The 15,514-nt window shown below is 41.6% G+C and overlaps 1 protein-coding gene and 1 pseudogene across 1 annotated transcript in view; both read right to left on the reverse strand.

Annotated features, from left to right (window-relative positions):
- Positions 1-15,514, reverse strand: part of EPSTI1 (epithelial stromal interaction 1) — a 128,139-nt gene that overhangs the window by 42,824 nt on the left and 69,801 nt on the right. The window contains exons 7-8 of the mRNA XM_063101534.1: positions 11,159-11,252; positions 2,097-2,129 (exon numbers count right to left, since the gene is read on the reverse strand). Of these exons, the coding sequence (XP_062957604.1) occupies positions 2,097-2,129; positions 11,159-11,252 (127 nt within the window). The remainder of the gene's footprint in view (positions 1-2,096; positions 2,130-11,158; positions 11,253-15,514) is intronic.
- On the reverse strand, positions 8,224-9,009 carry LOC134381923 (centromere protein Q-like; annotated as a pseudogene).

The following is a 15,514-nucleotide window of genomic DNA, read 5'->3' on the forward strand; positions in this document are numbered from 1 at the left end:
GAGCATACAGTAAGCTCTCCATACACACTTACATACTGAGTGATTTATGCATATGTCTGAAGATGTCCCTTGGGATATATAAAAAGAAGGCTAGTGTAAGCACAATCATCCAGCGCATTTTAAAGGATGATCTATTTTTTTAGTTAGGTTTTAAAAACATCCCCTCAGAGATAACCAACATAGTTTATTCCTTCTAGTGGAAGGTTAAGGATATTTTCGAGAATATTTCAACCAGCTGACCAGTCAATATTAGAGACAAGCAATAGTGGCACTGTCTTCAAAAGCACTGGCATGTCTACTGCTCTTGATGGTATCCTATTAAACATCTTGTCAACTAGTAATTGATACCATGTAATTCCAAAGACGTGTTTCTTTCTAAGTCTTTGCATCCGTAATCTGTACTTGAAGCTTATTTTTATTTCTGAGAGGGAAAACAAAGCCTGTTCTGGAGCACAAGCACCTTGGAAGAGCAAGCACCTGCAGCAGGATGTTCTTTAGTCTCTCTGACCCACCACATCAAACTTCAACACACTAGCATATTGACGGTGTATTCTGGAGTTTATGAGATTAAGTATTCCGTTCATTTGTCATACACTTTCTCTCCGTCACATTGACTCGCAGCCCCAGCCTCTGTAATGCAGTGAGGCCAGCCTGATGAGCTAATGCTTAGTAAATTCCATTGATCTCATAAAACTACTGGCAGCATCACAGCAGCAGGCTACATATTTCAGGCCTAGTTCTCTGGACTAATAATCCATAAAGCTTATGTAGGATGGTTCCCACTTTTCCCATACAATAATTTTTCTCAAGCACTTCTTAGCTCATTCCCCCATTTCTGTCACTATAAAAACTCATATACCATTGAGCAGTAAGAGCCACTTCCCAGAAAGGGAGAGAAGCTTTCAGAACTATATCATCTATAGCAGTACCAACTAGAATAGTGGGGCTTCAGAGAGCCCACACATATTCAAACCCTGCTACATTAGACAAGTAAACATACATCCTATGTGTTTCCCTTATATATATCCTAAGCCCAAGGGGACTATGATAAGACACTAAAAGTGGGGAGTGGTTCTCTGATCACCCCTTCTTTTTATATTAGAGAAAGCTGGTTTTCATCACAAATATTCCACATGAGACCCAGGGAGGAAGGACAGAAGAGACAGAGGGAGGAAAAGAGACAGCTTCTAATCAAGAGATTAAAACGTAGAGTAAAATATTTAGTTAAAGCAAATATGACAACTCTGTTAGAGTGAGCAGGATTGAAGCCATGTTGGGACCTAAAACCATCTGGGCTCTAAAAGATTTTTGAAAGACAGTTTTTTTCTTGGCATGCATTTCTCTGAGTTCCCTTTTATATAGAGAACTCGGCACTATTCCCATGGTTATTTGATATTTTGAACCTTGGTTATGGGGACAGATGACATTATTAACATGAACGTAAAGTAGTTTTCCAGCCAGCCTGAAGCTGCAGACTTGCACATACTACCTACACCCTGAGGTAGCAGCAAGGACAGGAGCAGAAGCCAGATGGAGTCTTGGCGAGAAGTTGCACCTGAGACCTTGCAAGAAGCCCCACTGCTCACGTGCCCCTCCCCTCTGCTTTTCATTTCCCACATTCCATGCCCTCAGCCCCGCTTTAAAACCCCCTCAGTAAACCTGAGTCTTTGAGATGGCTTTAGCCTGGTCATTCTCCTTGAGCTTTACCAGAGAGATGGGTTAGCTATCTCAGGTCATCAGTATTCCTGAATAAAAACTGGCTTCCGTTTTCACCAAAATTTGACTTGTTTGATTTTTGTCCGGGGGCAGGCAGTTGGACCTGTGAGTTTGGTTTCAATTTTGGGGAGCCTCAGCCAGGAGCTGAGTGTGCCCTGTAACAATTTGAGCGAAAAACCTAAATTCTATTTTAATACATTCCTTTTAAACTTACCATCTTTTTGTTCTTTTATCAGAATATAGGACCTACTTTTTGACTCAGAAAAGCATAGTAATTAGACCCATAAGGTGCCATATAATAGGCCACCGAAACTGGGAAGTCACATGGCACCTGACCTATGAAGAGTTCAAAGTTACTTACAATCCTACTGCTTGCTTACCCTGCTGTGATCCCTAGGCAGGAGAGGAAGTTTCTGTTTGAAAATAATAGGGAGGAAAAAACACTTTCGATCACTATTTTTCTTTTGTCAGCTCTAAATATGAGAAATTAATGTCACTGTATTCACAAAATTTTTCTAGCATTAAATATTTAATATAATACTAACAGAATTTTTGGTCATTCAACTAAAATTTACACTTATTTCTCCTCCCCAAAAGCTATGCTTATAATGTATTCCTTTAACAAACAATAGTTATGCCTCCTGTGTACAAACACTGTGTCAAGACAGGACCCTAGACCTCAAGTGCTCATAGCCTAGTGAGGAAGATGGCCAAGAAGAATAATGATTACAGCAAAGTATGATAGCTATTGTGATAGAGGAAGCAAAAAAGGAGGCTATTTAATTAAACTGGATCAAGGACACCTTCTTGAAGTGGTTGACATTAAGTTGTGTTTGAAGAGTGAGTAGGAATCAAACGAAGCAGGGTGAAGAGCATCATGTGAAGGAAGGAAACGCCGCACCGCATGAGTCTGCCAGGGCTTCCGTAAAGAAGTACCACAGATGGGGGCTTAAAGAACAGAAACGTACCATCTCATAGGTCTGGAGGCTAGAAGGCCCAAATCGAGGTGTCTTCAGGGTTGGTTCCTTCTAAGCAGTATGAAGGATCTTTTCCAGGTCTCTCTCCCGGGCTTGGAGATGGCTGTCTTCACCCACGTCTCTTCACACCTTCCCTGTTTGCATGTCTCTGTGTCCCACTTTTCCCTTTTTATAAGAACATCTTCCATAGCTGATTTGAGCCCACTCTAAGGACCTCATTTTAACTTCATTGCCTCTGTAAACACCCTATCTGCAAATATGCCCATATTCTGAAGTGCTGGGGGTTTAGGCTTCGAAACAATTTTTTGGGGGGCAGGGGGGACGTCATTAAGTTCTCATTTTGACAGTGGAATGAAGATGTCTCTGCTCCATTCCTCTCTGAAAAATTTACCCTAACCAGAGGAGAAAATGAAACTAACACAAACTATCTTCAGAAACCGAGAGACATCTGTATTGACAGATGAAGATCTACAGAGCCCAGCGATGACCCGGCCACCTCCAGGAGCCAGCTGGGCTCCTGTGGCACCGGTGGGCCAGCCCCACCCCACCCCCTCCTCGCTTCCTACTCCTCTCATTTCCCCCTCGCCTCCCCCTGTTCCACATCTTAGAATGTAAAAATAATAAAAAATAAATTTTTAAAAGTCTATGAAGACAAAGTAGGTGAAGGTAGGGCATGTGGCTTACAGAGAAAAAAGAGCAGACCCAAAGACTTGCTGGTGAGGGGACAGAGAACACCCATGGAAAGCCAGTTTTCTCCACAGAGTGACACGAGAGTCCCCAAAATGGATGCACCAGCTATTGGGGAAGTTCAGATGATAGGAAGGTAAAGAAAGGAAATTTTAGAACGTCTCAGTAGAAGCCGCTTACCCCCATGGGTCTGTACCTGCCCTGAGAATTCAGGTGCTAATTCACCCAATCCCAAAAGGAAATCAAAGTGTATCCTCTGGATAAACTAGACCAGGTACTCCAAGTACTGAAGGCAGCGGTGGTAAAATGCCAAGCTGAGAATGAAAGGATTGTATAAAATCCTGCATATTGACCAATGAGCCTCTGAGCCCCCTTCTCAGAAGTTTTCCTTCTGCTCTCTGCACTGTTTCCTCTGAAAATTGTAAAGTGATATATTTTTAATAAGCAACAGAGAAAAAAGGAGCCCTTGGAAGTTAAAAAATAAATCTACCCCCCAAAACACCAAATCAGTAAAATATTTAGAAGATAAAGTCAAAAAATATACCAGAACGTAGGAAAACGGCAGTCAAAGATAAATTCAAGGGGAAAAATATTTTTTAAAAAAGTTAGAAGATAAATCCAGGAGGTCTAGGATTTGAATAATAGGAATTTCATAAAGAGAAAACGAAGGGAAATCAATCAAAGAAATAATCCAAGAAAATCATCTAGAACTAGAGATGAGTTTCAGATTGAAATATGAATTTAAAAGACCCTCAGTCTGAGTCCCATCATTACAGAATACCAGAAAAAGAAAAGAAGAGATTCAAACATTGCCAGGGGAAGCAGGGGAAAGCCCTTGTATAAGAACTGAAATTTAGATGGCCTTGGATTTTTCAGGAACCAATACTCAAAGTTAGAAAATCAATGTCTTCAAAAGCTTGACAGAAAATTGTTTCCCATTCGGAACAGTCATCAGTAAAAATCAGCAAGTGAAGTATGAGGGCCGAATAAAGAGTTCCAGACATGGCAGGACTGGAATATGTCTACCTCCCACGCGTCTTCTCCAGGGACGCTACTAAATAATGTACTTCACCAAGACAAAGAAGTAAAGCAAGAGAGTAGAAGAAATAAGACCCAGAAATCATGGGACTTAACACAGGAAAGTAATAAAAGCAACTCCCAAGATGACTCTAAAGCACTGATGCTCAAGCTTGGCTGACATCAGAATCACCTGGGGAGCTTTTAACAACCCCGACACCCAGGCCATTATACAGCAGGATCTCCAGGGTGCGACCCAGGCGTCTGTGATTTTTAAAGCTCCCCAGTGATTCCAAGGTGCAGAGGAGGTTGAGAACCATATGTTAAAGGAAAGTCCCAGAACAACAGCTGCGTAACAGGCCTAAAAAATAGCTAGTGCAGGTTAGCGCAGTAGGTAAGAGGGATCCAGGGGGAAGAGAAAACCCACACACAGAATTGACAAGTTATCTGACAGACACAAAATGGAAAATTGTGTGGAAATCTGCATCCAGAGACATTTTAAATAGAACAGTCACAAAAGCTGAAGGAAGGCAGTCACATGTTCAAAGGAAACTAAGAAAATGCAAAAATAACATGTTTAAAGAGTTGTAAAAGAAAGAAAATGTAACCAGAATATACTATCTGGCTTGTTAGGGAGAAAATATTTATACAGCCATAATAAGGAAAGCCTGAAACCCTGAATAATTATATTAGGAGAAATAAGGGAAGAAATGAGTTAACAAGGTCTAAAACTAATTAATCAAGAGATAGCAATAGGACTGGTTGGTTTGCGCAGTTGGTTAGAGTGCCACCTTGTAACACCAAGGTCATGGGTTTGGATCCCTGTTTCAGCCAGATGCCAACAACAAAAACAAGAGCAATGCACATGTTAATAGATGTTTATAGTGTTACTTAGTAAAAGAAGCAGCAAGAGGAGAATGGTGGCTGAATAACAGCACCCTGAAAATGTCTCCATCTTAATCCCTGGAACCTGTGAATGTTACTTTATATAGCACAGGGACTTTGCAGAAATTAAGAATCTTGAGATGGGGAGAGTGGCCTGGATTGTCCAGGTGGGCCCAATGTAATCACAAGGGTTCTTTTAAGGCAAGAAGGTAAAAGAGGGGAAGAAGGTGATGTGAGACAGAAGCAGAGATTGGAGTGATGGAGCCACATGCCGAGGAGCCGAGACAAGCTGGAGAAGGCAAAGAATAGACGCCCCCGTGGCCTCCAGAAGGAACCAGCCCTGTCAACACCCAGGTCTTAGCATCTTAAGCATCATTTCCGATTTCTGACCTACAAAAATGTAAGAGAGTATGTTTGTATTGTATTAAGCCACTAAATGTGTGGTACTTCGTTACAGCAGCAATGGGAAACACAAGGCATGTAAAGTATTGAGGTGGAGATGAGGTGGAGATGAGATGGGAAGAGTGCAAGGGGCACATCTACATTCAAATGTCATTTCACTTTTTAAAGAATGAGCACGTAACATGTGGCTAAAAATTAAAGTAACCAAACGGCACTGAGTGCTCAAAGTCATGTGAGAGCACACATCTAGAGGCCTGAGCCATAGGGCTTTGCCCCTCAAACACAAACATCACACACATCACCCATGTGTCGTCTTAGAATGCAGGTTCTGATGACGGGTGGCGGGAGGTTGGTCTGCATTTCTATAAACTCCCAGGTGATGCCTACGCTGTTGGGCCATGGACCACACTTTAAGTAGCAAAGATCTGGACTCACAGCCTGTCCTGCAGACCCTAGAGGACAGTACAGAGGAAGATCTAAAGAGAGAAAAAGACAGAATCTAGAATCTAGTGGGGGAGAGTTTCTCAGAAAGGGCTTTGCACTTAAGCTAAGGAATTTTGACTCTATCCTTGAAGATTCGGGGAGCCTACTCAATGATTAGGGGCAGTGAAACAACAGGATGAGATCTTTAAAAATTATTCTTTGTGAAAGAGGGCCAGCAAACTAGAGACTAGAAACCAGTTAGTATGCAACCAGAAATATTCAAGGATAATCGCTGAGGAATCAGGGCCGGCCCGTGGCTCACTTTGGAGAGTGCAGTGCTGATAACACCAAGGCCAAGGGCTCAGATCCCTATACAGGGATGGCTGGTTAGCTCTCTTGGGAGAATGCGGGGCTGACAACACCAAGTCAAGGATAATCGCTGAGGAAGGAATGACGATGTTGGTGCTTCTGCCTACCTACCTACCTACACACACACACACACACACACACAAAATAGAAAACAATATCAATCCATGTGTAAGTGAACCCTGTAAATATCTTTTGTCTATAGTCCTAAACCAAAAGAATTTTCTTGTGACACCTAAATTTTCTTGCAGTCTTTTTCATTGACATGATTATACAGTATTTATTAAATCCATATCTGCCAATGGCAGATCCACATCTATTTTTTTTAATTACAGTAATTTTATTGTACAAATAGAAAAAAGGAACCAAGAAAATACACTGTAGTTGGTTAGAAATGATTTGATGTATTAAAGCAATAAAATATTCATACACATAAGCTTATCACACTGAGAAGAGTTTCATAAAAAAGGAATTTTTGGTTGGTTTTTGTTTTCAGGGAATAAATATGCTTCCTTTTAAAAAATTTTCTAAAGTAAAAGTATGCTTTGATGGCAGTAGAAAGTAAATATTTAATATCTATTCACTAACCAACCAAAAAAACAAAATGTTGATGTTACCTCCAAAGTTAAAGATACCTGGGAAATCCTAACTACGTCACAAAAAGATTAGGGAGTTAGGTAAAAGAATGAAGGCATTTGGGGATTTCTCAAGTTCCAGATGACCAGATAAAATGCAAGGCATCAGCTAACAATGAGTAACAGCAAACATCTATGGTTTTATGCACTATACATAAAAACTTTACGTAAAGTTACAGCATCACAGTTCCTCTGTGCTAACCATTAAATGAGTTCAGCCATTATAAACTGTTAGATCATGGCTATTCATATTTTATGATTTAGGCAAACAACTACAGATGTAGCAATATAAATGTTGATTTCCTCGTGTAGGAAAAGTGAAGATAAATGGTCAGGGTCCCTCGGGGGTTCAGAGTCTTGCCGAGCATTTGATGTAAATATGTATGTGCACCCAGGTGCATATTATTGTCTAATGTAATTGCGTATATGCACCCAGGTGTCCTGGGTTATTGGACTTAAGTATAAAGGATGAGTGGCTCTGATCCATAGCACCCCCCACCCCCGGGATGCCCCGGGGGGACCATGGGGAGGCCGCTACTGCTGCTGGAGGCTGTTGCTGCCAGGGCCCTCGGGACCCTCTGAGAGGCCGCCACTGCTGCTGCTGCTGAGGAAGCTGAGGACTGAGCTCGTGTCATCTGCCAGTGGCTGCTGGGATCTTTCCCAATTACCTAGCTCATGAACCTGTGTGTGAGGGGTCTGGTGACCCAGCCTGTCAGATGAGGGGTCTGTGACCCAGTCTATACAATGGGTTAGAAGAGTCTGTGAGCCCTAGCCCAGCCCTGACAATACAAATGGAAAACCTAAAATAATGAAACATTTTGGCTTTAGTTACGAAGCCTTAACCATACAACTGGCTACGTCGGCAGGATTCCGACAATAGCTTTAGCCAGACAATTAGCATAGTCACCTGGCTATATACCTAGATCTGGCAGCTACTAAAAGTGCAGAGTTTTTCAGAATTACATTAGATACTGATGACAGACCTACACAGGCTAATTTTAAAGTGCATATTAGGGGATAATAAATCTTGCAGAAGCCTCAGCCTCTGTAATATCATCATAGGTTAAGTTTTACAAATTCAAAAACATTAATATGAAACAATCTAAAAAAATAGATTAAGAGGTATCCAGTTTCTTATAGGCTTCCTCAATGAACGTTAATAAATCCTTCATCTGGGATGAATGATGAAGAATATCCAAGTCCTTTAGAAGAGCATTCTGGTTTGGAATTGACATCAAAATTTCTTTCTAATGTCTGGGTGCTTTGAGACTCTTCTGAGAAAGTTCTGGAAGAGAGAGTACCCCACTATAATCCATTTAAAGCATCTGTTTACCTTCTCCTCCTCTTCTTCCACCTCACTTGCCAGAATTTGAAATTTGTTCTTTAGGCCTTGACTATTCCCAGGCATCACCTCTGTGGTCTCTTCTATTTTATACATTTCTTCCTGCAATAGTGCCAGCCCTTTTTCATTAGCTCTGTTCTGCGCACTTTCCATTTTCAGTAAACTTGACACATTAGTTAAATCTTTCAGCTTTTGGGGAGGGACTTTCAGGGTTTCACACAGTTGTAGCAATCTCTTTTTTAGGAAGTTGAGAAGATACTGAATTTGTTCTTTTCTCTAATGCTGTTACTATGATTGCTGAGTCCATCGCAGCTCGCAGATGCTCTCCGCTGCTCTTTGAAAGAGGTTGCCAGGCTTTCCTCTAGCTGGTGCCACCTTTACCTGTTCTAGATTTGTCTGCTTTGTTCTTCAGAAGACAGATGCTTTGGATGATTTTTATTTCTTTTCGCTGAGTTTCTCACCTCTTTCTCAGACAACTTCATTTCATCATCAATTTTTCTTTTTGGATTTCTTTGTAACTGTTCAGACTTTTTCTTGAAGTGTTTGCTTTACCAGACATCGTACTCGTCGCTTCCTCTTGAACCCTACTGGGAGCCCTGCTCAGAGTAATTCACACACAAACAATCCACAGATCCACATTTAAATAAGAAAATTGTAAGAAAAAAATCTTCTAAGGAAGGAAAGTTGCATTTAGTAGTAAAATTAAAAAAAAAAAAACAACTTAAGCTGGAAGGACTTATCACAGTATTCACATTCTATACATTTACCATGGCTAAGGCAAGTTGCAGGTGTCCTAACAGAAGAAATGTTCTTTATAAAAGTGCAATGTACATATTGGATTTTTCTAAAGCATAAGAAATGATCCCATGTAAAGCTACATGACTACGCCAGTTGTTGAGTAAGGCAAATTGTAACTAAAGCCGAAATGTTTCATTGTTTTAATTATATTAAGTTTCCATTTATATTGTCAGGGCTAGGGCTCAGACCCTTCAAAACCATTGTACAGACTGGGTCACCAGACCCCTCACACGCAGGTCCAAATTGGGAAAGATCCTGGGAGCTGTTGGTAGATGACACAAGCTCAGTCCTCAGCAATGGCAGCCACAGCTTACAGCAGCAGCGGCGGGGGCATCCCGGGGGCACTGGCAGCAACAGCTTGCAGCAGCAGTGGCAGCCTCCCCATGGCCCCCGTGGGGGCATCCCAGGGAGGGAGACGCCATGGATCAGAGCCACCCGTCCTTTATAATTAGGTCATAACCCAGGACACCTGGGTGGACACACTTAGAGTTTGGAACAATCCATTAGAAACAGGGAGAATATAAGGAACACCTGAAGGTATGTAGGTAGGAGTATAATGACCTTTTCCCAAGGAGTTTTATAATGTCTTCCTGACATTTTAAAACACGGTTCCTAATTTTAAAAAAAAAAAGGTAGGGAGAGGTGAAGATCAGGTTTCTTTGACAACTTAGCATTTATCGCACAAGCCCTGGAAAAACTAAGACTTTTAAAAACCTAAGCCCGTCTTTTCTTTCAGCTACAACCCTTTCCCAGAGTCATCCTTAATTACATTCACTTTCTTGTCCACTATTAGCCAGCCCTGCTGCTTTTACCTTCTAAGCACTTCTCCAATCTGCACTCTCATCTCCATCCTGTCACCTGCCATCACAGCTGAAGTCTTTGTCACATCTCACCCAGACTAGTACAGAAGCCTTAGAGACCTCTCTGCCTCTCTATTCCTTTAGATCCACCCTTCACAGTGTTACCAGTGTGATTTGGTGAAAATACAAATCTGACCTTGAACCTTCCCTGTTTAAAACTTTTCAGTACCTTCACTACTCACAGAATGAGGTCCAAGGTCTCCCATGTGGCCTACAAATGTCTTCAGTGGTTTTCTACCAGGAACACCACCAGGTTCCTGTATGGGACATTTCTAGATGTCTCAATGTCTGGTGGTGCAACTAGCATTTTGTGCCTGGGGGCCAGGGATGCTAAACAGTCTGCCGTACCCAAGACCACCTGCACCATGAACTGTCCCCCCCGGACTGCCAGTGGTGCCATGCTTGAGAAAGCCTCCTTGTGGTGCCTGCTTACTTCTCCAGCCTTCTAGCTCCCTTTTCTACAGTGCTACTTCACAAAGCTGTTCTTCCCCAACACAGGCCATGCTTTTGCTTGGCTTTGTACCTTAATTCTTTCTCTGTGTCTCAATTCTGACACTTGGAATGACTCTCTTCACTTTACTGACTCATCGTTTAAGCTTCAGCCCAGGTGTCACCTCCACCAGGAAGCATCTACACACAGACCCCGTCTGACTCAGACGCTTCTTCCTGATAAGACAGTGGTGCTTTCTAATTGTGATATGCTCTGTACTCACCAGTTTGCTTTATAACTACTGATTTTCTCCTTCACTCTAATGTCCTTCATGGCAGAAACTATATGCACTCAGTAGACCTTATGTAGACATGAAACTCTGAGCAATGGATGGATGACTGGTTGAGATCAAGGACTTTTTAGGTGCCCATAATGTAGACAAAAAATACAAGCATTATTTTATGGCTCAGGCAATGGTTGAGATCAAAGTTGCAGATCTGGTCATCTGCCTTTAATTCCAGCATTCTATGCTGTACAGGTCTCCCTGTGTCCTTAATCTTCAGTTACTAAACATCCCTTTAAAAGGTGCCAGACAGCACCCTGCATGACATCCCACTTACCCATGTTGAGGACTGTGGGTTGCGAAGAGCAATGTGACAGGCAGATATGTTTGGTAACTCTGTGTCCAGTCGGCTCAAGAACTCAGAAGTTTTGCTGCCAGGAACACAAAGAGGTGTTAGTTCCTTTATAAAAATAGAAATATCATTGTTTATTGTGCCTTATATTATCCTAGACTTTTATTGAATGATGACTAAAAGTGTCCTAGCTAGAACAACAGTTTAGGTGGAGAACAAGGTATAGTAGAAAGTCAAAACAAAGTGCTACTGCAAGACTGCATTCTTGAAAAACTTTAGTTTGAAAAATATAAAAGTAGGTTTGTGAAATGTGAACCTATGATTTTACTTTTTCCACTCTGTGCTACTGACATAGAGATAAATATCTCTCAGATTCCACAGTATGGGGCCCTAATTTCCTATCTGAACCTTTGAAGGGTGATACTCAAACTTCAGTATAGAGCTGTGGAATATTAACCCCCAACAACATCCCACTTCACAGCAGTTTTACATTAAGCCCTTCACCCTCTAGGGGGTGTTCTTTGAGTCATCTCATCTCCCTCGTGTCTTTGATTACTCTCAGAATATACAGACCCCCTGATCCAGTAACTCTTTTCCATTTTTGGAACATTGACCCCCTTGGGATTCTGAAAGCAAAAATAGACCCTCTCTCTCCAGACAGATGGACAGACACACACTTTTGCATTTAAAGGAGGTGATGAACCTCCCTTTATAGAGCTTTAAAAGTGCTGCTGATTCTGGTCTGCATTTCTGACATCTTTTTAGCCCTGAAAGCCTAGAAATGTCTTCAGTTTTAATTAAAAGTCCTTTGTTTTTACCCTTAAAAATCCAAACCACCACCCCACTTTTTCTTCTTACCTATGTCAAACATAGAACACTAGAATCGTTTCCTTGTCTTTACTTCAACACCTGCCCCATTCTACCTACCACTGATTAATTTCTACTCCTTTGTCTTTTTCCCATGTAATTTGTGGTATTTTTACTCCCTTATTCCACATTCACAACCAAAAACCTCAATGAGGCCTGATTTACATGGCACCAGACTCCTGCAGCCTGCTCCCATCTGTCTCCCTCCTTCTGCTATCCCTCCACTTCCCCCCAATATTTTAAGCCAAATGCTAAGATCCAACACATCAATTACTTAGGGTGTGGGCATCAAAGAAAAGACAAAGGGTCTGCTAAGGACAAATGGCATCCAGTGGAAAGAAAATCAAAACAAGGAATTAGAAATTAAACAGAGACACCAACATCACTTCAAATAATTACTTAGGTAGAACATAGCATCTGAACAAGGTCAGGAGCTTAAGCCGGGGAGGGGAGAGCAGAGAGTGAAGCCACATACATACCCCTGAGAAACACAAGGCTTTGGCAGCAGCGACAGCAGCCTTTCCATTTGTCTAGGATTACTTATCTTGCCCAAAATAGACAAGGAGACTAATGAAGCCGCAGAGTCTGGAAGCTGCCCCACTGTCTGGGGCTTTATGAAGTCATCAGTCAAAAGTGTAAAAAGAAGAGAACTGCCAGAAGTTTGGACGAGATTTCTAAGTATCCTTAGCTGAGTACAGACCATGGGAGAAGGTGGGGGAAAAGAAACACCATGATAAGCGAGGAAGGAATTTCAGACTACATTGACTGGCGGCCCCTCGGCATGTCCCGACTGCAGCTTCTTACCTGCCAATGCCAAGCACAAAGCTGGCTGGACAGCCAGCTGCCAGCCACGGCCCTGTGCCCATGATCACTGACCCACTCGTGCTGCAAGACTAAAGCATAATGACAGGGTCACAGGATCACCAGGGTATACAAGTAGGGGCCTGTGGAGAATGGGGATTACTCCAAAGTGATCGAAGAAAAGAAATCCCAGGTTACTAAGCTAACTGGTATTTTTCTACTATTTGCACAGTGCCTGATGTATAATAGAATTTCCATATATTGGCTGAACTGAATTGGGATCCCTATAGGTAACTGTGGTAATATTTAATAAAAATAAGATATAGAACCTCCTTGAGGGGCAAACAGAGGAAAAGGTCCTTGTGGGAAGTCCAACAAGACTGAGATCTAGCACTGTGAGTTACCTTTCCCTTGGGGTTTCTCGCTACTTAATCACCACTGTGTCTCTACTACTGGTTGGAGAGGGGTGGTCCTCTTCTGCTTTATCACTCTGACCTAAACATGAAGGACTTTTTCCTTTATTCTCCATAGAACAACTGGTTAGACTGGTTTTGAAGATACAGCTGACTCATGTCTAACTTATGATCTTTAAGGATCCTTCCTGCTGTTTTTAGGGTGATTCTTATGGCTTATCCTAAAATGCCTCTTCAGAATAACCTCAGGTCAGCATAATAAAGTTGTAGCAAAGATTAATGCTCATCAAAATTGATGTTCTTGGGCTGGCCCTGAGGCTCACTCGGCAGAGTGTGGCACCGGGAGCAATGAGGCCGCGGGTTCAGATTCTATATAGGGATGGCTGGTGCGTTCGCTGGCTGAGCACGGTGCAGGCGACACCAAGCTAAGGGTTATGGTCCCCTTATTGGTCACAAAAAAAAAAAAAAAAATGATGTTCTTCTGGTCACACAATTTGACCACATTTTAAGCTTCCCTTGCAGCTAAGGCTGGCCACATGACTGAGCCTTGACCAATGGAATGTGAGAGGAAGTGATTCACACCATTCCTAGGAGTTTTTATAATCTTGCCAAACATGTGCCCCCAAACAGTCTTCTTCTGGCTGGCTGGTAAAGAGACACGCTCAGGAAAATGTTGCAAGTTTTATGCTGAAGGGGTGGAGCTTCTGCCAGTTTGGTCCCTGAATACCTGGGTAGAGGAGTCCACCTTTTAAACCTGTTCACCCATGTCTTAAATGAGCAAGAAAAAAAAAAAAACACATAGTGCTGGAGCTATTCTATATTTGGGGCCTTTTATTACAGCAATTAGCTTGCCCTTATAATACAACATAAAGTTATATATACAAGAGAATTATTTCTCAATTTAGGTGATCAATTCCAAAAGTGTATGAGAAGAAGTCAAGAAGAGTTGAGGAGGAATAGAAGAAATGAATTCAGGATTCAGTTTGGCTTCTCAGTCATTTCAGAACTTTCGGATGGGAAGGGGAAGGTGGAAAAGTAAAAAGACTATTCTTCCTTGAGATGTCTTCTTGTCAGTACTAGGAGCTACCTGGACCCGGAATACAGAAATTCGTACCAATTTACCCTAATACCACTAAGATCATGACTAGTGTGCAGATGGGTGGGGGTTTGAGAGGAGAAACTTTATTGTGAGAAAATTAGAGAAGGGGAGGAATGTAGCTTTTTATATTGCAATGTGATGGAATACTTAAAATCTGTTAATGGAAATTCATTGGTAATGAAATTTGACCTATGTGAAAGGATAAAAAACACAGGAAAGGCCACAGAGAGTGGTACATGTATCTGTTAACTCATTTGAATAGCCCAGAATTGCAAAAGACAATTCCTATAAGATTTCTTGTTTGTTTTGATAGTTAGAAAACTGGGGTTTTTAATGTTCAAGAAAGAAATAGTAAAGATAAATAACATAGACATGTAGGAGCTTGGGAGTCAGGAGCCTGCCACTCATCATGCACCTGGGCTACAGGGTGCTAAGCACCTTTCTATACTACATTACCCACATCAGCCAACTTTGAACCATGACATGATACGTTAAGAACATTCTAATGTTAAACTACCAATTTTAAATTTAGACAGTCATAATTAGGAAGATAACCTTAATAAAAATAATAAGTTACAAACCTCTCCCCTGGTACTTTTTGTCTTGCTGGGAATGGATGGAGTAGTCTTACATTTTGTCACCTCCTGTTAGCTAACATATGATCTCAAATAACCACAAGGTGCAGACAGGCAATGTAAATGAGTAAGGGAGAATAGGAGCTCAGACCCAGTGATAAGTGACAACTGCCACTTGGGTCACTGATGGAGAGATAAGACAGAGTAGTGGGGATTGTGACAAACTAAAGACTGATCTTCCATATAAAGGGGTCAGCTCCTACTCAGCTCCAGACCATCACTGCCCATGGGGACACAGATCAGCATTGCCAGATGTCCTAGTTTTTACAGGTATAACCAAAATGCAGAAATTTTTTAATATGAAATAATTTGGTAACTAATTAAAAATCTTTGAAACACCATGAGCCAAAAACTGCACTGATTAAAAGAAAAACAAAAACAGAAACACAGAACAACAAAACTCTGCAGATCAGATGTGGCCCAAAGTCCACCTGATTGTGACCAGCTGGTTTTGTTTCTGCCTGTTCAGGCTTGTGCTGTTCACTATATTTCTCAAATATATGTCCTTTATGTTTATTTTAAAAAG

This window comes from Cynocephalus volans, chromosome 7, assembly GCF_027409185.1.
Source record: "Cynocephalus volans isolate mCynVol1 chromosome 7, mCynVol1.pri, whole genome shotgun sequence".
NCBI classification, from domain to species: Eukaryota; Metazoa; Chordata; class Mammalia; order Dermoptera; family Cynocephalidae; genus Cynocephalus; species Cynocephalus volans.